The 20,901-nt window shown below is 54.0% G+C and overlaps 7 protein-coding genes across 7 annotated transcripts in view; 2 read left to right on the forward strand and 5 right to left on the reverse strand.

Annotated features, from left to right (window-relative positions):
• Positions 1-78: 78 nt before the first annotated feature.
• Positions 79-1,870, reverse strand: BJY04DRAFT_224027 (putative serine peptidase, family S28; the record flags this gene model as incomplete). The annotated part of the gene is made up of 3 exons (XM_073717841.1): positions 79-1,357; positions 1,405-1,616; positions 1,664-1,870. 3 exons carry the CDS (start codon positions 1,868-1,870, stop codon positions 79-81), a joined length of 1,698 nt encoding a protein of 565 aa, XP_073565283.1.
• A 2,079-nt stretch (positions 1,871-3,949) lies between these two features.
• On the forward strand, positions 3,950-6,285 carry rglA (putative rhamnogalacturonase B; the record flags this gene model as incomplete). Its single annotated transcript, XM_073717842.1, has 11 exons — positions 3,950-4,310; positions 4,376-4,500; positions 4,557-4,626; positions 4,679-4,754; positions 4,809-4,860; positions 4,913-5,124; positions 5,197-5,418; positions 5,513-5,759; positions 5,859-5,999; positions 6,094-6,150; positions 6,256-6,285. The coding sequence occupies 11 exons, from the start codon at positions 3,950-3,952 to the stop codon at positions 6,283-6,285; spliced, it is 1,593 nt and encodes a 530-aa protein (XP_073565284.1).
• Positions 6,286-6,584: 299 nt separating this feature from the next.
• Positions 6,585-8,611, reverse strand: BJY04DRAFT_202074 (chlorohydrolase family protein). The gene has a single exon (XM_073713147.1). The coding sequence runs from the start codon at positions 8,368-8,370 to the stop codon at positions 6,745-6,747; it is 1,626 nt and encodes a 541-aa protein (XP_073565285.1). The 5' UTR covers positions 8,371-8,611; the 3' UTR covers positions 6,585-6,744.
• Positions 8,612-8,698: 87 nt separating this feature from the next.
• BJY04DRAFT_202078 (glycine decarboxylase subunit P) lies at positions 8,699-12,378 on the reverse strand. Its single transcript, XM_073713148.1, has 2 exons — positions 9,102-12,378; positions 8,699-9,051 (listed from the first exon to the last, which is right to left on the reverse strand). The coding sequence occupies exons 1-2, from the start codon at positions 12,217-12,219 to the stop codon at positions 8,996-8,998; spliced, it is 3,174 nt and encodes a 1,057-aa protein (XP_073565286.1). The 5' UTR covers positions 12,220-12,378; the 3' UTR covers positions 8,699-8,995.
• Positions 12,379-12,881: 503 nt separating this feature from the next.
• BJY04DRAFT_164426 (putative phthalate transporter) lies at positions 12,882-15,110 on the reverse strand. The gene is made up of 8 exons (XM_073709095.1): positions 14,795-15,110; positions 14,610-14,649; positions 14,411-14,539; positions 14,289-14,358; positions 14,190-14,237; positions 13,994-14,139; positions 13,719-13,936; positions 12,882-13,628 (listed from the first exon to the last, which is right to left on the reverse strand). Exons 1-8 carry the CDS (start codon positions 15,001-15,003, stop codon positions 13,043-13,045), a joined length of 1,446 nt encoding a protein of 481 aa, XP_073565287.1. The 5' UTR covers positions 15,004-15,110; the 3' UTR covers positions 12,882-13,042.
• A 1,501-nt stretch (positions 15,111-16,611) lies between these two features.
• On the reverse strand, positions 16,612-18,536 carry BJY04DRAFT_224031 (putative MFS transporter; the record flags this gene model as incomplete). Its single annotated transcript, XM_073717843.1, has 4 exons — positions 16,612-16,921; positions 16,992-18,050; positions 18,104-18,266; positions 18,323-18,536. 4 exons carry the CDS (start codon positions 18,534-18,536, stop codon positions 16,612-16,614), a joined length of 1,746 nt encoding a protein of 581 aa, XP_073565288.1.
• A 570-nt stretch (positions 18,537-19,106) lies between these two features.
• Positions 19,107-20,901, forward strand: part of BJY04DRAFT_164411 (dienelactone hydrolase) — a 2,503-nt gene continuing 708 nt past the window's right edge. Inside the window, exons 1-3 of the mRNA XM_073709094.1 lie at positions 19,107-19,480; positions 19,559-19,996; positions 20,063-20,879. Of these exons, the coding sequence (XP_073565289.1) occupies positions 19,243-19,480; positions 19,559-19,996; positions 20,063-20,879 (1,493 nt within the window). The 5' untranslated portion in view covers positions 19,107-19,242. The remainder of the gene's footprint in view (positions 19,481-19,558; positions 19,997-20,062; positions 20,880-20,901) is intronic.

A 20,901-nucleotide genomic window follows, 5' to 3' on the forward strand; every position in this document is an offset into this window, starting at 1 on the left:
ATCGTGCCACCTATGTCTGCTGTAACTATGTGCCTTGCCAGTTGATGTACAAGCTAACCCTAACTCCCCTCCATCCTACTACGCCGCAACCCTCCCCTTACCAAAACAAGGCAACCACTCCCTCAACGCATTAGCAAAGACGCCCCTCGCCTCCTGCCCCTTGACCGAATCCGCTATGAAATCAAAACAATGAACCTCATTCTCCCCCACATACCCAAACACCCTGTCCCCCGCCGTCTTCACCCCACACTTCGGAATCTCCACAGAAACCTGCACACCAGCCGGCGCAAACTCCTCCTTGGACAACAGCGTCCCCGGAGTCCACGGATCCCACTGCCCCGCTGTAAAAAACACATTACTCGGCCGGATCGTCCACCCCCCAAACTCCTTATTCAGGGCATCCGCCGCCGGCTGCGGCGGGAGGAGACCCGCTTTGACGGCCTCGGGGAAGAGCCGGTTACATTGCTCCTGCTGGAATTGCAGGGTCTGGTATTTCGAGAGCAGCGAGTGCGGGCCGACATTGTTGCTCTGGTAGAACCCCCACTCGGAGCAGAACTGCCACGTCCAGGCGATGTAGTCTGGGCTTGTGGGCGGTTTGTTGAGAATGCAGGAGGACGGGGCTGTGGTGTCGAGCCCGCGGCAGTTGGTGTCCATGTTGAAGTTGACGACTTCGGTGAAGATGGGCCATGCGGCCCAGCGCTCGGCGACGTATTTGTTGCCGCGGTGGGCGGCGACGCCCGCGGTGCCGGAGAGGGAGAGTGAGAGGCCTAGGCCTAGCCCTGACAGCAGGTCGGATTCGATATAGCGGCAGAATTCCCCGAGGGATTCTTCCGCGCCGTCGGGGCCAAGCCCGTAGGTCTGCCAGAAGCCGAAGAGGCCTGCGAGGGCGGTGGTGAAGTCTTCGTTGGAGTTGGCTTCGGCGCCGGGGCCGAAGAAGAGCTGCTTGATTGCTGCCGCCGTGGAGGGGTTGTCGAGTTGTTCGTCGATGTAGACGAGGGCGGCGCGGATGTCGTGTGCGCAGGCTTCTTGTCCGTTTGCTACCATCCCGCGGTAGATCTGCTCGTAGTAGGCGCTGAAGTCGATTCGGGCCTCGACGGGTGCGGAGGAGGCGAGGGCCGCGTAGATGGTTTCGGGGTATTTGTTTCGAGAAAACGCCGCGCGGATACCGGGGTATGAGCCGCCGATCATGACCCAGGGTGTGGCTGCGGGTCTGAGGTCGACGCCGGGTAGGTTGGGGCGGGTGAAGTTCTCAGCGAAGACGGGGATGTCGGCGAGGGCTTGTCGGGTGGTGAGGTATTTCCAGTATTCGGCTGGGGTGTTGTTCGTGATGGGGTAGGGGAGGGATTCGCCGTAGTAGCTGGTTTGTTAGATCATGTATGGTTTAATTGCTGTGACAAGGCTCACCGGTGCTCCCAGACAATACCCACAGCGTTAAATTCCTGCAGCATCTCGCGAAGGACGGAGGTATCGGCTGTCAGACGCTGAGCGCTTGAGTCGCCGTTTGTTTCGCCGACGTCGTAGATGATGACGGGTCCGCCGGGTTTGTAGTATGCGTCGCTTGCCCAGAAGCGGTTTTGGAATGTGCCCACCGAGGAGTTGTCGTGGTCGATTGGGAGCTGCAGTCGTTAGTTTGGTGGTCGTACTCTAGAATAGTGAAGCATACCGTAACCCACTCCGGTGAGGGTTCCGCCTCTGCCTGCCCACTGATAGTGCGGAAGTTCTGTTGATTCTTGACGACGTTGCTTGAGTCGATGCCCAGCTCCGCATTGAGCTGCAATTGCTTCGCGATATCATAGCGCATCCCGAGGAAGCCAGCGACAGGGCTAGCAAGCACCGCCGCAGCGACGGCGATGACAGGAGAGAGTCTCATCGTGTGAGATTGGATTCCAAACAACGTAAAGATTAGAAATAAAGCAACCGAAGAAACTCAAATGTAAAAGTCACTCTGACCAAGAACCAGGAGACCCAACAAGCACACAGTCAACCTTTCTCGAAGAAAAAAAACACCATCAGCAAACCGGACACAACGCAGTATTTCAATTCCAATCCAAGCAAACGCCCACCCCCGTCTGCAGCAGCTCCGTTCGTCATCCCAAACACCCCTGATCCACGCGCACAGAAAAAGCATATACCTGCAGGTCAGCCGAGACAGGCCCCCATCGTGTGCAGCCATCGCTGGTCAAGGCAATGGATTCCAAAAACAGGAATAAGACATGCTGCTGATGTGTTCGGAGAGAGAACGTCATGTTGGGGCCCGAAACAGCGTTTTTCTGGGGTGAGGTGTGCCCCAGCCCCCTGGTGGAATTCGGGACAAAGGAGCCGAGACATTTTAAGCTCTGGGATGCATTGAGTAGGGCGATTGGTCGTCGTGGGAACAATCGCTAGGGCTTCGAGAACAATACCGTAGCTTGTTCTGTAAGACTAGGTAGGTAGGCAGCATTCCCTGTAGCCACGAGCCGAAACCAGCATGCTGTCTCTGTTTCTGTTTCTATTTTCAATATCGCTTGTTTCTCCTCTCAATTCCAGCTACACACGGTAAGACAAACAATGCCATCTTCAAGACAGAGAATCAAAATTATCGCCCGTAAACCGCCCCCGCGTGCCCCTGATCCTGATTCAGACCACCCACGGGTCAACCAGAGTTTATTGATGATAGAATTCTCGTAAGACAACTCCAGCGTGTCCAGTCCGAAAGCAAACGGAAACCCTCCGACCGTCTGAGCGCGGCGAGCGCCCTCGTGGCTGGAATGCAACCCGCATGGCAAGAATGTAGCACCAGCCAATCAGCCAGCTGGAGGAAAGTGTAAACATGCACAACTTTATTGCGTTGCACGGTCACATGAGTCATGGTTATGGCTAGTCCAATGGAGTGTGCATGAACTCGCTCGTGGTGTACTGCTGTTGGCTTACTCCTTTGCGCTGTAGGGTGGATGGTGGAGTGGGTTGAGGTTGGACGGCGAGTGACTGCATAATAATGCAGTGTTCCTGTCTCTGGACCAGTCAGGGTTGGAATTGACCGTCTGACTGCAGAGCAATTTGGAGTGTTTGTCTGTTTGGATCCGAGGGTTGCGGGTAGCCCTAATCTCACTGCTTCAACTTCATGGTGGTTCCTCCTGTAAGATTTAGGAGCTTCACGTGAGACGCACGGTGTCTGTAGCAGTGGGGATAAGTCAGCATTCTCCATTATGAGCTGAGTTGAAACCTGAGTCAGTTGTTGCAGGAGCTGTCTGTTTCATGGAGATTGAAGCTATTCCCAGTTGAGCCAACCATCGTTCCTTGGCTGCCAAGAGCCCCGAGAGTGTCTCATCTAGATCACTTTGCTTCGGTCGCTTTCAGGGGTCAAATTGAAGAGTGTCTGTCTGTTGACTGGCAATTCAGGTCAAAGCGAGATCTCACGAGACAGCCTTATTCCTTGCCTTCCGGTTGTCCGTGTAGAACTGGGGAATATCCCGTCATCTGGTGTACTTCGTACAGTCCTTCCACCACTAAGAAGCCAAGAAAGAGTTGATCATTTTGCAAAGCTAAGTAGTATCGAATAAACCCATGCAACCCAAATATAGACAGGAACAGCACCTCCGGCCCACCGGAGTCTCCATCTTCTGCACAACCACCGGCCATGCCTCTTTCTCCAACTTATAGTTCGCCTGTGCATGCACCCCATTCACCCGACACGGAGGAATATCCCCTCTGGAGTCTTGGACTCAGTCCGTCCGCTTCAGATTGGTGGAACCCGGGATAGAGAGCAGACAAGAATTAACATGACAGGGGTCAATCCTCGCAGCCCTACAGCCTGAAGAACAGCAGGAAACCAATTTAAGCTCCTCCTTCGCCTCTGATCGACGTTCTTGGAGGTCTTTTTCGTCAATTCATCGTCCATTCTTTCATATTTTCTTTCTCTGTTGCTATTGTTCTTTCTATTGCCTCACGCAGTGCTGTGCACAGCGTCACCATGCTCTCCTTCAAGTCCCTCCTCTTTTCTTCCATCGCCCTCTGGTCCGGTGCCTCCAACGCTGCCTTTGGCATCACCGACAACGGCTCCTCCTACACCATCGACGCCAACTCCCCCAATCCGCTGCGATTCACCATCTCCCGCTCCAGCTGCGACATCACCTCGATCTACTACTACGGTGCGGAGCTGCAGTCGAACACCAAGGGCAGCCACATCGGGTCTGGCCTTGGGTCTGCGACTGTTTCGGCTGTCAAGGATGGCGACTACATCAAGGTCACTTGCGAGGCGGGAACGCTGACGCAGTACTTTGTTGTACATAACGGCGATCCGATCATCCATATGGCGACGCACATTACTGCTGGTATTTCCCTTCCTATTTTTTGGCTCCTTAGTTGTATGTGCATTTGTTGATGCTGATGTCCACAGAGCCTGATATCGGTGAACTTCGCTTCATCGCCCGTCTGAATGCGGATGTTCTTCCCAACGAGGAGCCATTTGGGGCTGTCTCGACCACTGGTGGGAGCAGCAGCACTGTTGAGGGTTCCGACGTGGTATGTTCTTGCATTCTACTCCTATCTTCATTCAATTTTCATCTAACAGCGCATAGTTCGTCGTCAACGGCCAAACCCGCAGCAAGTTCTACTCCAGCGAGCGCTTCATCGATGACAAGCGACACTGTACGTGCAGCATACTTTACTCTATACCAACGTCAGTAGCTAACCAGACCAGGTGTCTCCGGCCCGGGCCACCGCGTCTGCATGATCCTCAACCAGTACGAGACTTCCTCCGGCGGTCCTTTCTTCCGGTACGTATCTACCAGTGCAACCCCTTCTCATCCAACTCGCTAATCAAATTCCAGTGACATCAACACCAACAACGGCGGTGACATGACCGCTCTGTACTGGTACATGGTACGCTACCTCCCCCAGCCTTCTAACCCTCAAACCCGACTAATACAATCAGAACTCCGGCCACGCCCAAACCGAATCCTTCCGCATGGGCCTCCACGGCCCGTACTCCATGTACTTCAGCCGCAGCGGCACCCCCAGCACAAACATTGACACCTCCTTCTTCGCGAACCTCGGAATCAAGGGCTATGTTGCCGCCAACGGCCGCGGAACGGTGACCGGTAAGGCCTCCGGCGCGGACTCGAGCAAGAAATGGGTTGTTCATTGGTATGTATCCCCTCAGGTTATTCGACAATGATACATGCTCTAGGTATGGGATTAATGTCGTTGCAATGACAGGTTCAACAAAGACGCCCAATACTGGACCTACACCGCGACCGACGGTTCCTTCACCTCCCCCGCCATGAAGCCCGGCACGTACACGATGAAGTACTACCAGGGCGAGTACGCGGTCGCCGAGACCACCGTCTCTGTTTCCGCAGGCTCATCCACAACAAAGAACATCTCCGGCTCCGTGGAGACAGGGACTACAATCTTCCGGATTGGCGAGTGGGATGGGCAGTGCGTTTTCCTTTCCTTCCTTTCCTTCGTTTCCCTTTCGATCTCAATTTCACCCCTTGGCTTGGAGGGACTAACATGTTCTGATTATGTCCAGACCAACAGGCTTCCGCAACGCAGACCTGCAACTCCGCATGCACCCCTCGGACTCGCGCATGGCCTCCTGGGGCCCGCTCACCTACACCGTCGGGTCCTCTGCGACATCTGACTTCCCCATGGCGATCTTCAAGAGCGTGAATAACCCCGTTACGATCAAGTTCACCGCTACCTCTGCGCAGACGGGCGCCGCGACGCTGAGGATCGGCACGACGTTGTCCTTTGCCGGGGGACGGCCGCAGGCTACCGTAAGTACTCACCTACATTATCATCTCCCATCTCGATTCGGACAGGAGAGAGAAACCGCTGGAAAGGAAAAAGGCTAATCTAAGTAATTGATGAAACAGATCAACAGCTTCACGGGCCCCGCACCATCCGCGCCCACGAACCTCAACTCGCGCGGCGTCACCCGCGGTGCGTATCGTGGCTACGGAGAGGTTTACGACGTGGCTATTCCGGCGGGGACGATCAAGGCTGGGGAGAATACGGTTTGTCCTCTTTCTCTTTCTCTTTCTCTTTATTCCTCTCGGATGAGTACTCGGATATTCGGCTAACTGGTTGGCGTTTGATAACTACATGTAGATCTCCATCAGTGTTATCTCCGGGAGCTCGGGGGCGACGTTTTTGAGTCCGAACTTTGTGAGTTTCTCCCGTTCTTTGCTTTGCCTTGGTCTCCTTTGGAGGTATTGGGGTTGGTGTTGGTGTTTCGTGGTTGCTGTTGCTAACGTGGCGGTGGTGGTGTAGATCTTCGATGCTGTTGAGCTGTTCCAATGATAGACCGGATTCAATGAGTGTCTACTCGAGTGTGGAGCTCTAATCTTGCTACTTCTCTATTGCAGCGAGTACAGTGCTGAGAGAGGAGAGCCCTGTAGGCTTGGTAGGCTGAACCGGGTCGAGTTGAGTCGGGTAGTCCAGTCCAGTCCAGTCCAGGTGGGGTGTCTTGTTTTTGGCTTGACTCTTCTAGGGCTGCGTATCTTGTATATTCTGTACTCTGTACTCTGTACTTATTTTCTTCGTGCTTTGCGTATCCTGGTGATAGGTCATTGCGTTCAGTTTACTTCAGTTTAGTTTGCTTTAATGCAATGCATGCAGGCTATTCATTCTGAACTCGAGTCTGAATCTGAATCTAAAGTACATGTGGAATCTAGAATCTACCTACCCATTCTACCCATTTACCAAGAATACCAATCCCATAACAATGAAAATAACACCAGAGAACAACAGACACGATACCTAAAAAGCCCTCCCCCTCCTACCTAAGAACGCCCCTAGCGTTGCAACACCAACACCAGCGAGAACATACCCAACCCATCCCTTCCTAGAAACACCACCAAGTACCGTCTCCGACCATGTTCCAGAACCAGCAGACTCCTGAAGCTCATGAACAAGCCTCCCCCTCACCCAAACCTTGCTCACATTCCGATCATCCCCCGTCCACACCCACTTATGCACCTTCTCCGTCCAGCTTTCCCACCCAAAGATATCGACTGTGCTCTTGCCACTTTCAGCTGGAGTCTGACTCTTAGACCCAACCGAGGCCGAAACATCACCACCCAGCCTCACCATCTGCACATCCCAAAACATCCCCTCCTCAAACCCACCCAGCTCCTCTTCCATCCCCACAACAGCCGCACCGCCACGGGTAGCCAGGTACAGCGATTCCTCGACGGAGAGGACCTCCCTACCTTCCTCTTCCTCCTTCTTTCCATCACTAGCTCCCTGGGAGGCCACTGCTGATTTCGAATGTCTCAAAAGCCGACTAACAAGACAGCCCCCCCTCACAGCCTCCAACACACCACAGCTATACCCCCCCGAAACATCCGTGCCCAACCCGACCGTGATCCCATGATCAAGCAGATCCCTAACGGGTGCTAGCCCGGAGCCCAGGGCCGAATTCGACGCGGGGCAATGCGCGATTTTGCTCTTTCGCTCTGCGATGAGGGTCTTCTCTGCGGGTGTTAGATGCACCGCGTGCGCGAGGATCGTTTTCTCTGTTAGCAGATTGTGTTGGTCGTAGACGTCTGCGTAGGAGGAGGATTCCGGGAAGAGGTCCTGCACGAGGGCCACCTCGTCGATGTTTTCGGAGATGTGGGTTTGGATGTGGAGTGGCGGCGTGTAGCTTTTCGCTAGAGTTCCGAGGTTTGAGAGGGAGGTGGGTGTGCATGTTGGTGCGAAGCGCGGGGTGATGATTGGTTTGACCAGCTGTCCTGCTGGATCGAGGGTTTGGATGTGGGTTATTGTTTCTTGGGTTTTGTGGAGAGAGTCCTCGGCGGATTCGTCTTTGTAGTACTCTGGGCAGAAGGAGGAGTTGTCCATGCAGACGCGGCCTATGAGTGCTCTCTGGCCCTTTGTGAAGGCGAGGGTGGCGAGGAGGTTTGTCGCGGCTACGTGGGTTGTTGCGAAGTAGGAGGCGAATGTTGTTCCGTTGGCTAGGGTGCGGTCGATGACCTTGCTGTAGACTGTGTGGGCCTTATCGAGGTCGCCCATGCTGGATTCGAGAGGGAAGGTGTATGTTTCGAGCCAGTTGAGGAGGGTGGAGGAGCCGAAGAGGCCGCTGTTGGGGTATTGGGGCGCGTGGATGTGTGTGTCGATGAATCCCGGGAAGAAGAATTCGTTGTGTGATTCTCTGGCGATGGTGAGTTGCACTTCTGAGGGAGACCAGTTGTTTGCGGCTATGAATGATTGCAGGGCTGATTCGGAGTCGACCGTCCAGTCTGACGACAGGATTCGGCCTGTGGCTGGGGAGACTGTGAGGGCGCCACGGCGGATGAGGAAGGCATGTTTTGCGCTCTTGTCCTGGGTTGTTGTCTGTGGGAGCGAGATGAATGTCCCGTAGAAGATGAGGATTTTGGGTGCCATGTTGGCTGTTGTGGCTGGCCTTGTATAGGCTGTAAAGACTTGGTGCCGTTGTAGCCAGAGGTTATCTGTGATGTCGTCAGCGTTTGTTCCATATCAGATAGAGGGACTTACCTTCACCTACGCTCTAAGCAGGGGTAACTATAGTAAGTATGAAATGGACCGACAGCACTTCGTTACATCCAGCACCAGTACCTAGCGGAGATCTCGGCTTTTATGTGTCGTGGAGAAACTGCGGATGGCGATCTCCGCGAACCTCTACGGCTCTCTCCGATCCATTCTGATTGGCTGTTAGTGTATCTCCAGTCTTGGCATCTTACATAAGTGCGAAGGTATCGATAAGATAAGATAAGATTGCTTGCTCGCAGGAGATGCAGTGCACTTTCATGCAGGTAGCTATTAAAATCGAGGTTATTTCAACAACAGTAAATGTGGAGTGTGAACATGTAGTGTATTGTATTGTGATGCAACTTTTGCAACTGCAATGCTATGTTGAAGTATAGTGACCAACCCACAACGCCTCTATAGTCATGGTGTTGAATCGAATCACCAACCAGACAGCCGCCCAAACGCGAAAGAAATGTATGTTGAATGTCGTAAATCTACAAACATGGGTATCATAACTACTCTACTCCGTATCCTCGACCGGTCCGCATGTGCAGAAGAGGTTCTGGTCGCCGTATGCTAGAAACTGTTAGCTTATCTGTAGTAACTCGGACAAAAATCAAACTTACCATCGTCGACTCGTGTGACCGATGGCCAGAACTTCTTCTCGAGGAGGTACGGGAGAGGGTAGGCGGCCTTTTCACGCGTGTAAGGGCGATCCCACTCGCTCGAGAGGAGGTCACGTTGAGTGTGCGGGGCGTTCCGCAGGACGTTGCCGTCTTTCGGCTGCTCGCCGCTCTCGACGGCGGCGATCTCCTGGCGGATGGAGATGAGAGCGTCGCAGAAGCGGTCGAGCTCGGCCTTGTTCTCGGACTCCGTAGGCTCGATCATGAGCGTGTTGGCCACGGGCCAGGACATGGTCGGGGCGTGGAAGCCGTAATCCTGCAGACGCTTGGCGATGTCGATGGCTTCAACACCGCAGGTGTCCTTGAATTTGCGGACATCGAGGATGAACTCGTGCGCGCACCGGCCGTTGTCGTTGGTGTAGAGGATCGGGTAGTGGTCTTTCAACCGGGAGAGGATGTAGTTCGCGTTGAGGAGGGTGATCTTGGTGGCATGGGTCAGGCCCTTGGAGCCCATCATGTTGATATAGTTGAAGGTGATTGGGAGGATGCTAGCGCTGCCCCAAGGAGCGGCGCTGATCGGGGGAGAAGAGTTCTCCGACCGTTTCGACTGGAGGTATTCGCTGTTGGGGTGGGATGGAAGGTACGGGCGGAGATGCTCGGCGACACCGATAGGGCCGACACCAGGTCCACCACCGCCGTGGGGAATACAGAAGGTCTTGTGCAGGTTTAAATGGCACACATCAGCGCCAATCTCGCCAGGCGAGCACAGGCCGATCTGAGCGTTCATGTTGGCGCCGTCCATGTACACCTGGCCACCATACTGATGGACAAGATCGCACGCCTTCTTGACGCCAGGCTCGTACACACCAAATGTACTGGGGTAGGTGATCATAATGGCGGCAAGCTCTTCCTGGTGCTTCTTGCACTTGGCTTCCAGGTCCTCAAGGTCAAGGTTACCAGTCTTGGTGTCACACTTGATGGTGACCACCTTCATACCGGCCATCGCCGCACTAGCAGGGTTGGTGCCGTGGGCGGAGACTGGAATGAGACAGATGTTGCGCTTGGCGCTGCCGGTGGCTTCTTGGAACTTCTTGATCACACGGAGACCGGCGAACTCACCCTGGGCGCCAGAGTTGGGCTGAACGGTCACCTCGGCCATACCGGTAATGTCCGCAAGCTGCTGCTCAACATCATCGATCATCTGGGTGTATCCTTTGGCGACGTCGGCGGGCAGGAAGGGGTGCATCTGTGAGAACTCAGGCCAGGAAACGGGAATCATCTCGGTGGTCGCGTTGAGCTTCATGGTGCAAGAACCGAGAGGAATCATGGAGTGGGCTAGAGACAGGTCCTTGGATTCGAGGTGGCGGATGTATCGCAGCATTTCGGTTTCCGAGTGATGGGTGTTGAACACGGGGTGGGTGAGATAAGAAGATGTACGCTCCAAGCTTGCAGGCAGGGGAGTCAGATGAAGCTCCTCCTCAAGAGTAACTTCCTTAGAAACATGAGTAGCGAAAACCTGCAGGATGGTCTTCACCTCCTCACGGCCAGCAGTCTCATCAAGCGAGATCCCGACCTTGGTGTCTGAGACACGTCGGAGGAAGAGGTGCTGTCCGCGGGCAGCAGAAATGATGGCATCGGCCTCCTGGCTGCTGGAGAGCTCCACGGTGACAGTGTCGAAAACAACAGCACCGTCCGACACGTTCGACTTGGCAGGGACGTTATAGCCAAGGGCGGCAAGCTTCGTCTGGAGGGCGGTTGTCATAGCCATGATGCGCTGAGCGATTGTCTTCAGACCGGACGGGCCGTGGTAGACAGCATACATGGCGCTCATGTTAGCGAGAAGAGCTTGGGCCGTGCAAATGTTGCTAGTGGCCTTTTCACGGCGAATGTGCTGCTCACGGGTCTGCAGCGCCAGTCTCAGGGCGCGGTTGCCGAGACGGTCCTTGGACACACCAACAACACGACCGGGAACCTTGCGCTTGTACTTGTCAGCGCAGGCGAAGAACGCAGCGTGAGGACCACCGTAGCCCATGGGAACACCGAAACGCTGGGCACTGCCAAAAGCAATGTCCGCGCCGAACTCGCCCGGCGCCTTCAACAAGGTCAATGCGAGCAAATCGGTGGCAACGCTGAATGTACCACCAGTTCCGTGGATGGTGTCACTAAGCGCCTGGTAGTCGTAAATACCACCCTCAGTATCCGGATACTGAGCCAGAACACCAATGAGCTTGTCGCCCTGCTCCTTGACAAGCTTAAAGTCCTCCGCCAGGATGTCACCAATAACCAAGTTGATTCCGAATCCTTCAGCGCGAGAGCGCATAACAGCAATAGTCTGCGGGTGCACCAAGTGAGAAACGACATAAGTCTTATCGCCCTTCTTTTGCTTCGCGAGCGGCATCGTAGCGAAAGACATGGTCATGGCTTCCGCAGCAGCAGTACCCTCATCCAGAACCGAGGCATTGGCGAATGGCAGGCCAGTCAGATCCGCAGTCAAGGTCTGGAAGTTCAGCAGCGACTCCAACCGACCCTGGCTGATCTCCGGCTGATACGGGGTGTAGCTAGTATACCACGCAGGGTTCTCGAGGATGTTGCGGAGGATCACCGGAGGGACAATGGTGGGGTAGTACCCAGCACCAATATAAGTCTTCCCTGAGACATCAATCTGCTTCCGGTATTTGTCCAACAGCTTCAGCATATCTGTCTCGCCGAGTCCGCCGTGAACGCTGCTCCGGGGAAGGCCATCGTCGGCGCTCGGAGGGGTGACCGCCAAGTCCTTCTTTGACAGGACGTCCGGGGGAAGGACTTGCCTGACGAATTCGTCGAGCGAAGCAACTGGGGGTGAAAGAGCTGCTAGCATTTCCTCGGCGGCGTCTGGCGAAGGGCCAATGTGGCGCCGGGGGAAGGTGTCGAGGGGCTGGAAAACATCGCTGGGGTGAGGGACTCCGTGGTCTGCGACGGAGCTGGTGTAGACTGGCCGCCGGGAGTTATGCGACTGTTGTGTTGTAGTGTGCAGAGCACGGTATGCTGGAACAAAACGACTGCGTCCGACTGAAGGAAGCGAGCGGAATTGAGACCGCAGAGCGATCTGGCGAGTGCCGCGGAGGCACAGAGACGCAGCCATCCTGGGATTCGGACGAGCTGGTCAGGTTCGGAGCTGCGATAAGCGAGTAGCTTGTTTACTGACACAGCATGCGCGCGAACAGCAATTGAGGGTGTAGAGTGAAGGAGGAGGAGAAGATGAAGAGAGATGAGCTGGAGAAGAAAGAGAAAAAGAAATGAGGAAGAAAAGGACGCAAGATGAAGCAAAGAATGTGAGTTAAGTGACTTTGTAGAAAACCGCGGCCAGAACGGGAAACTGTCCGAGCTCCCGATAACGTCACGCGCCACCCAATCAGCTTTCGGGGATAACGGTTTCCCGCGGGAAACGGCTGTCTATCAGTCTCCCACACCGACTGTCGGAGTCAACCATGAGTTGGTACCGAGGGGCTGAAGATAATACTCCGGGTCTTCATTCTGTTGTGAATCTCAGGATTTCTCTCTATACCAAATTGAAAGGTTCTCGTCCTCTGGAGTATAGGTACATCATAAAACTTAGGTACAGCGGGATGAGAATACAATGACATCACGGCACATACTCCGTACCTCTCGCCACCCTCGATCGAGAGTCAACATACGAAGCGATGACTACAAACTAGAAATATTAACGAGTATACAGCATAAGCGATAATACTGTGCTTCTCTACAAATAACCTTGCATAGCACAATATACGTGGTGCCACTCCAAGCCAGCGAATAACATTCCTTCCGACCAGCCTATCAACAACCACCCGAACTATATATTTTCCCCCTCTCCGCAAGTCACCGCATCATCAACAATGCCAACAAACCACCAAAATAGTCAACCAACCCCCACATAACCTGTAGCATATACCTCTCCAACAACTCTAAATAGTATACCTAAACCCGGGCGACCCCTCAATAACCCTCCTCCCCTCATCCGCGAGCCTATTCGCCCTGCGAAACCACAGACTCTGCACCCCCACAATCAACATCAGCACCAAATTACACGCAATCGCACACCAAATTCCAGGCCGATAATGCGGCTTATCCTCCTCCCGAAACACCAAACTCCCCGCAATACCCCCAATCCCCCCAAACCCCACCAGCGTAGCACTGGACAACGCCCTCGTCCACTGCCCGCGCACATTATTCGCCTGGTACGCCATGACGGCAGGGATATTGGAGTTTGAGCCGGCAACGGTAAAGAACACGCCGACATACTGCGCTGCGTTTGATTTCGAAAATCCCATGAGCGGGAGGCCGATGATGCAGAGGAGGGCGTTGAAGACGAGGACGGGCCCGCGCGTGCGGTACTTGTCGCCGACCCAGGAGGTGCCGTACATGACGAAGCCGGCGGCTGCGTAGGGGGGTGCGACGAGGCATTGGGCGGCGCCGGTGGAGAAGCCCATGCCTTCGGAGAGGATGATGGGGAGGAAGTAGGCGATCGCGTAGCTGACGGTTGTGACGCAGCTGGGTTTGTTAGCTCTTCTTTCTGTCTTATTTCATATGTTTCAAGTGGAATGGGGTGAGTATGTGGTGAGGGGAGGAGAGGAGACGTACAAGAAGATCATTGCAAATCCCCAGATCTTCAGATCGAGCGCTGGTTTGAGGAAGCGCTTCATGGTGAATGGCTCGGCGTCGCCGTCGTTTCGATCGCGGTTGATGCGGCGGATCACGAACGCGCATTCCTTTTCGCTGAGGAAGCGCCAGGATTTGTGTGCGCGGTCGGGGAAGTCGACGAGGAAGATGATGGCGAGGATGCCGATTGCGCCGGTGATCTATCATATCTATATTAGTGGTTGTGAGGAGGAAATGGTGGAGGAAGGCAAACGTACGACTCCCTCAAGAATAAAGATCCATCTCCAGCCAGCGAGACCCTGTGATCCGTCGAGTTGCATGAGACCAAAGGCAAGGATTCCTGCTAGGGCAGACGCGACGCAGCCGATAAGGTAGAAGATAGAGAAGCGTTTTTGGACGTCATCTGGGGGTGTCAGATATGATTTCGACTGCTGATATGGGAAGAGCTCTTACATCTGGCGTACCAACTGGATAGAAGATAGACGCAGCCGGGGAAATATCCTACTCTTGTCAGTATCCCATCTAGAAAGAATTGAAGATAAATGTACTTACCAGCCTCAAGCAGCCCAAGCAGCACGCGGCAAACAACCATATGCTCCCAGTTTTTGGTGAAACCCATGCCCTAGTTCGTTAGCAACCCAACATGACCGGAGGTATAGAGAGGACTGGCTCACAATGAGAATCGCTCCCCAAGAGATAACAATACTACCCAGAAAGATAGTAGGTCCCAGCTTCCTGGTGATGACCGTCATAGGCGGCTGGAAGATGATGTACGGGATGAAGAACATGAGCACGACAATCGACTAGACATTCTTACAGTCAGCTGCCACAGTCCAAACAGGCTCGAACAGAATCGAAAGGAAGAGAACTCACATATCGAAACCCAACATACAGCTCCAAATCAACCACCATTCTGCCCACATAAAACTCTAATTAGCATTCACTCGTGCTTGTCCGGATATCCTCTGCAGGTTTTTTCAACCTCACCCCCTCCCCCCTCCCCCCTTCCCCACTCAATGCCCATACAGAAAGAAGAAGAAGAAAAAAGAAAAACCCACCCCGCAATAGCCGCCATACTCAAATTCGTCCTATCCATCAAACTGACACAATACGCCAGCCCCGTAATCGAGACAAGCCGGTAGTCGATCCGCCGGATAATCCGCTTCTGCTCCTCGAGCGAGAACTCCTCATCGTAGTCGATGTTGTTCAGGGCGGGGTTGTTGGCGTCTTCGATTTTCTCGACGCTGAGGGTGCGTTTTTCGTCCATTGTGGTGGTTGCTGTGGGTGGGTGTTGGGCCCTGAGGAGTGCGGTTGAGGGAGTTCGACGGAGGATAGATATAGGAACAGAACAGAACAAGAAACGACAGAGAGAGAAGGGGAGAAAGAGAAGAAGAAGTCACCTGAGCACTGGTTATTACCGATAGATAGTCTCAGGTGAGGAAGAACAGGCTGTGGGTTTGGGTTGGAGTTGGGGCTGGGGGTGGGTTGGTTATATACCCCGCCAGCTCTACCTCACTTGCAACGCATGAGCGTAGACGATTATCAATTGACAGGGAAGAGTGACACACGCACTGATCCAGTCCAGGTCAATTCATTTCCCCTCCTTTTACCCCAGTCACCACACGTCTAAACCCCGGAATACCCACCTCTCCAGAACCCACTCCATAAACCAACCCAGCCCACTTCTCCAGTGACCAGTCCAACCCGACAAGATAGGGAACAACTGCAAATGCAATCTCCATCCACATAAAACGCACAGACAAACCAATCTACCTCTCACCCGCCAGACACTCAAATGAAACCACCGAGCCAATCGCCTCGAGGCCAAACTGCCGATCAAGTGAATTGCCGGCTTGGAAGGGGAAACTGCCTCGGCGGTTGCTGGATGCGGTTTAGGGGGGAGTAAGTACCGGGTGTTGAGCTAGGCTGGATTGTGACTAGTTGGTGAGTTTGTTTGGCAGGGTTGGTGAGTTAGCTCTGGAAGGGGATCCAGTTTGTTCCGGGTTGTTTTCTTCTCTAAGGTAAGATTCCCCATGGGGATGTCATATCTCGATGCGGATGGTGACAGTGTGGATCTGGTTGCGGGGGAATGGAGGGGAAAATCGGAGATCCACTATGCAATGGTCATGATTCTCACCGTCTCATGTTGGGCCGTAGACTGCAAGCAGACAGTTCTTTGTAGACTGTCACCAAGGCCACGATAAGAACAGGTCGCAATGGAAGCAAGGTTGAACCTCCCCAAGCCCAGCAAGGGATAAGATACCTCGGAACCTACAAAAGCCACCTTGGCACTTCTTGGCAGATAGAGCCATAACAGGATCACATAACCGTTGATTGGAGGAAGCAAAGACCCCGGGAAGCAAGGAAGCAAAGAAGAGGTCTAGCCTTCAACGTGGCAGGTTAGCTGAACCTGGACAAGGTTTTCCAAGCGAGATCTGATCCAAGCGCAACATGACACCTCGAAGGATTCAAAGGATCAGGTAACTACCGGGCCAATCACAGTCAAGATCGGCTTCGAGGTTCCTAGGGACAAGACCTCCAAACTCTATACCTCGTGGCATCCCGGAAGCTAGGTAGGTATCTTGGTGATCACGTTCAACGTGCACTGCCCCTGTCATTTAAATATATTGATCCTTTTCGATAAAGAATAGTATTATACATTACCTCCCCTATCCCCTGCCTCCATCTAGCACAATCCAATCCAGCAGCGCATACCGCATATCAGACTCAAGATAAATGCCGACTCTGATCCCACCGAGGGCCGGCAAACTCCCGCTCCGAACGGAAGTTTAAGGAACTTGTAGGTGTCCATCATGCCCCGAGTCAACTCGCCTTGCACCTCGGGCTCACCCAGCCCAGCCCACGCCACACCACACTACATATCCATACTCCCCCCCTCATCCTCCTCCGGAATCAACCTCTCCCTCTCGCCCTCCTCCGCCTCTTCCCGCATCTTAGCTCTCAGCCTGTGGCCTGCCGTCGCCACAAAGGCGACCAAAATACTCCCCACGACGAATCCCGCGGCAGCGAGGAAGATATTGATTGGGAGTGGGTTGCTGTCGAATGGGCCGTGGGTGAGCGCATCAAGGCCGTACTGGGAGAAATTGACTAGGCCTGAGAAACAGATGATTGTTCCGTATACGCGGCCGAAGGTTGCGAAGCCGAAGACTTTTGTTGCGTAGTCGCTAGCAGTTGTTAGTTCTTATTATAAAATCTGTGAAGATGGGATAGGATGGCAGTTGGCGAGGGACTTACGACATAGCAGAGTAATACAGCGGCCGCAGCAGCACAAACAGGATGACGGTCATGTATCCCGTCCAAAGCAGCGGGATAGAGTTCAAAACTCCAATCAGCGTAGTCAGAAGCACAATGACCGCCAGCGTAGTCGGCACGCTCAAATGATCCAGCAACAGCCCGATAAACGGCGTCGAAAGAACCCCACCAATGGGAAGTGCTATGTCAAAGAAGTTATTGATCTCCGCCCCGCTCTCCTCATCAAGCATATACTCATACTGCGCGCGGATCGTCGCAATGAAGTAATTCATCCTGAGCATCTGCAGGACGGTCATCAGCGTGATGAGCACGAACCAGGGAGTCGCCATCTGCTTGTGCGCTGGTAAGCCATGCAGCACACCCCAAACGGCACTTGTCTCCTGCCGCTCCTCTTCGAGCTGTTCACGCTGCTTCCGCTCGTCCTCGTCGCCGAGAATTTTATCCAACTTGCGCATCTTGGCCCGGCGGCGCTGGGCACGCTCTCTCCTGATCCGGCGGAGTTCGCCGTCGCTCTCGATCTCGTCGTCCGAGCTGTGTACGTCTCTTGTTGCATCCTCAGCCTTCTCAATCTTGACCTCGAGCTGGTGCGGGGATTGGTAGTCCTGACTAGGCATAAGGGCTACCAGCGCGAAGAGGATAAAGGCCGGGACCGTGGTGTAGGCGAGGAAGAACTTATCCGGGGTGAATCTGCGGTTTGTAGCTTCGAAGAGCAGCCGGTAGAAGAGATAGACGGCAGCAGATGCGTCAAAGGCGCCCGTGACAAGTGCCACAATAGTCCCCGCGTATTTCGGAAAGGCGTTTGCGATCTGGAATGACGGGACGAAGAGAAACGTCCCTCCGAGCGCGAGGAGGAAGTTCGCTGCGATGTACCCATCGAACTCGGGGTGTGAGAAGGAGTATGCCATTAACAAGCTGCCAGCAGCCAAGGCGACGCACGCCGCGTATCCGCACACACGCGAGCCGTAGCGGTCGAGGATGGAGCCGACGGGGAGCGCGCTGACGTTTGCAGTGATCGAGCCGATAGTGAAGAAGAGGTTCAATCTATATCACACTCTCGTCAGTACAGGTCAAGTCTGTGGCCGAGACAAACCCACCGTAACTCCTGCTCGTAGCACGTATCAAGCTCATCACCCAATTCATCCGGCGCACACAAGTCGCGATAGACCCCCTGCGCAACAAGAACCGGTTTCAGCGCCGCATAGCCGAAGATAATCCCCGATCCAAACCAGCAGGCCAGTACAGTGACGATAACCTGGGCTAGAGACGGTCGTTAGCAGCAGCCACCACGCATTGGCAAAGAGGGAACCAAATACCCAATCGCTTCGCAGTAGACACTTTATACGGCGGCATGGCAGTAATCTCCTCAATGACAGACACCGGCTGCGGAAAAAGATCGTAGCTGATCTTCCGCTTGATGGAGCCGTAGTGGTAGCCGAAGTCACCGGCGCCATCGAGTGGCTGCTCATCGGGTTGTTCTATGGGCTGGTCCACGCCCTCGAGTGCCGAGACATGTTGCACAAGGGACATGATAGTGCAATCGATCCGTTAGATGGCGACAGAGAAAGATAGCTGGCGGTCGGGGGATTGGGGGGATAAAAAACGCGCGGTGGTCATGTTGTGCCGTGGGGCGGCCGGTCGAACGTTCTCGAGCGGAGAAAAATCAAGGCAGATGGAGATAAGCCTGTAGCCATTCGAGCAAAGATAACAGTCTAGACCGAGGTAGGCAATTATTTGACGCTGTGTAATTTTGATAGATATCTAGTATATTTAGATTCGTTTCTTTTTTGCTCGACATGGAATGCCCCGGATTGAATGCGGGGAAGATCTATCAGATTCACAACTGCAATTGTATACTCCAAAAGACTCCGTAGTTAGTGAGCACGCCATAGCGGATTCCCATTTGACACGCCCTCCTCCATTCCCACCGGATCCAACCTAATTTAAGCGCCGTTAAATGTCATTTGCTCTCATTTGCCATGAGCTGCGCCTAGAACATGAAGAGCCGAGAAACGTGGTCGCCCAGTTTTCACTGCTTTGGTTGTGGTTCAGTCGCATGATTTTTGCTCGATGACGTACCCCCCCAGTGTGACGTAGGGTAGTGCTCCGTTCCTTTTTATTAAGTCCGGGTCAATCCAGGAACATCAACGGTTTTGTTTCTTTGAAATGCCAGATCGCTACCTAGATTTTACCCTAGAGTAGGTACGGTACAGACGTATTTTGTTGAGTTTCTGCGATGGCTAGAGTAACAATCAACGCCCCCGGCGGCGGCTTCCTATACTCAAACTCCCGCAACGCCCGACTCATCATCAGCGCCGAGACTGACGACTTCGATTCGGAGTTCGTGCAACAATGGCAAAAAGAAGGACTCAACGTTATCTATGTCCCCTACACCACAGACGAGAAAGAGTATGCGCGGCGGTTGATGGCTGTGAAGGAGGGGCTGGGAGTTGGTGATAATTATGGTGTTATTGGTGAGTTGGCTACCCCCCAATCTTTATTCTTAGAGTTTAGAGGGATGTACTGTGGGAATAGAATGTTGACTGTAACAGCCTTCGGCGACGCCGCGTCCTTTTGCCTCGAATACTACCTCAAACCCAACAATGTCTCCCGCCTCTGCGCTATGGTCTCGTACTACCCAACCGCCATTCCCGACACGCGCTCGCGATATCCGCCGGGAGTACGGTGGCTGACGCATTTAGCTGGTGACGAAGTTGACGTTATTAGCCGACCACAGCTCCTTGGGATCCAGGGGAAGCAGAAGCGGACGACCAGGCGCATCGACCCGGGTACCGGTACTGGCGAACTGCTGGACATCGGACACCGCGCGTACACGTACTACGACGCGGACCCTGGCTTTGCAGAGGTCGACCTGGATGAGTATAACAAGCTTGCGGCGGATTTGGCGTTTAGTCGGACGCTGGAGGTTCTTAGACGGGGGTACGGACGGGATACGGATTTGGAGAAGCCGTGGGAGGATCATCTTCAGGGTATGTATCCCACTTCCATATCGCTATCCACCACTATAAAGACTTGAAACTAACTGAGACGGGTAGGCAAATTCTTCTCAATGGACATCAATGCCACACTGGAAAACTACACCGAAATCCTCACGCCCACCGTGACATTCACACCCACTCTCTCCGGCGGCACAGGCGCCCGTGCCCTTCGCCGCTTCTACGACCAGCACTTTCTCAACAAACTCCCTCCTTCAATGCACCTGCGCCTGCTCTCCCGCACCGTCGGCGCCGACCGCGTCGTCGACGAACTCTTCGTCTCCTTCGACCATACGCATGAAATCCCCTGGCTTCTCCCCGGCGTCCCACCAACAAACAAGAAAGTCGAGATCGTGCTCGTGAGCATCGTCTCTCTCCGTGCCGGGAAACTCTACTCCGAGCATGTCTACTGGGACCAAGCGAGCGTGCTTGTTCAAATCGGACTTTTGGATCCGAAACTCGTGCCGAAAGATTCTGGGGTGAATGGTGTAGACAGGTTGCCGGTGCTTGGGAAGGAATCGGCGAGGCGGATTTTGAATGAGGATCCCGAGGTTGACGAGCCGGAGTATCATAATCGGTTGATCATGAGGGCGAGGAAACGTAAGGAGGGACGACGGGGGAGCCAAGTAACTACTGCTGTGCAGAGTGAGGCGGAGGGGCCGGGCCCGGCGACGCCGAAGAAGGGGAAGAAGACGGGTGTTGAGAGGAATGGAGGGTCGAAGGTTAATGGTATTCATGAGGAGCAGGAGGAGGATGACGTGAATGGAGAGGCTGAGAAGGCGGAGGAGGAGAAGAAGGAAAAGGAGCAGAAGGAAAAGGAGCAGAAGGAACAGCAGCAGAAGGAACAGCAGCAGAAGGAACAGCAGCAGAAGGAACAGCAGCAGAAGGAACAGCAGCAG

This window comes from Aspergillus karnatakaensis (genome assembly GCF_047715665.1).
Source record: "Aspergillus karnatakaensis strain CBS 102800 unplaced genomic scaffold BJY04scaffold_82, whole genome shotgun sequence".
Classification (NCBI taxonomy): domain Eukaryota; kingdom Fungi; phylum Ascomycota; class Eurotiomycetes; order Eurotiales; family Aspergillaceae; genus Aspergillus; species Aspergillus karnatakaensis.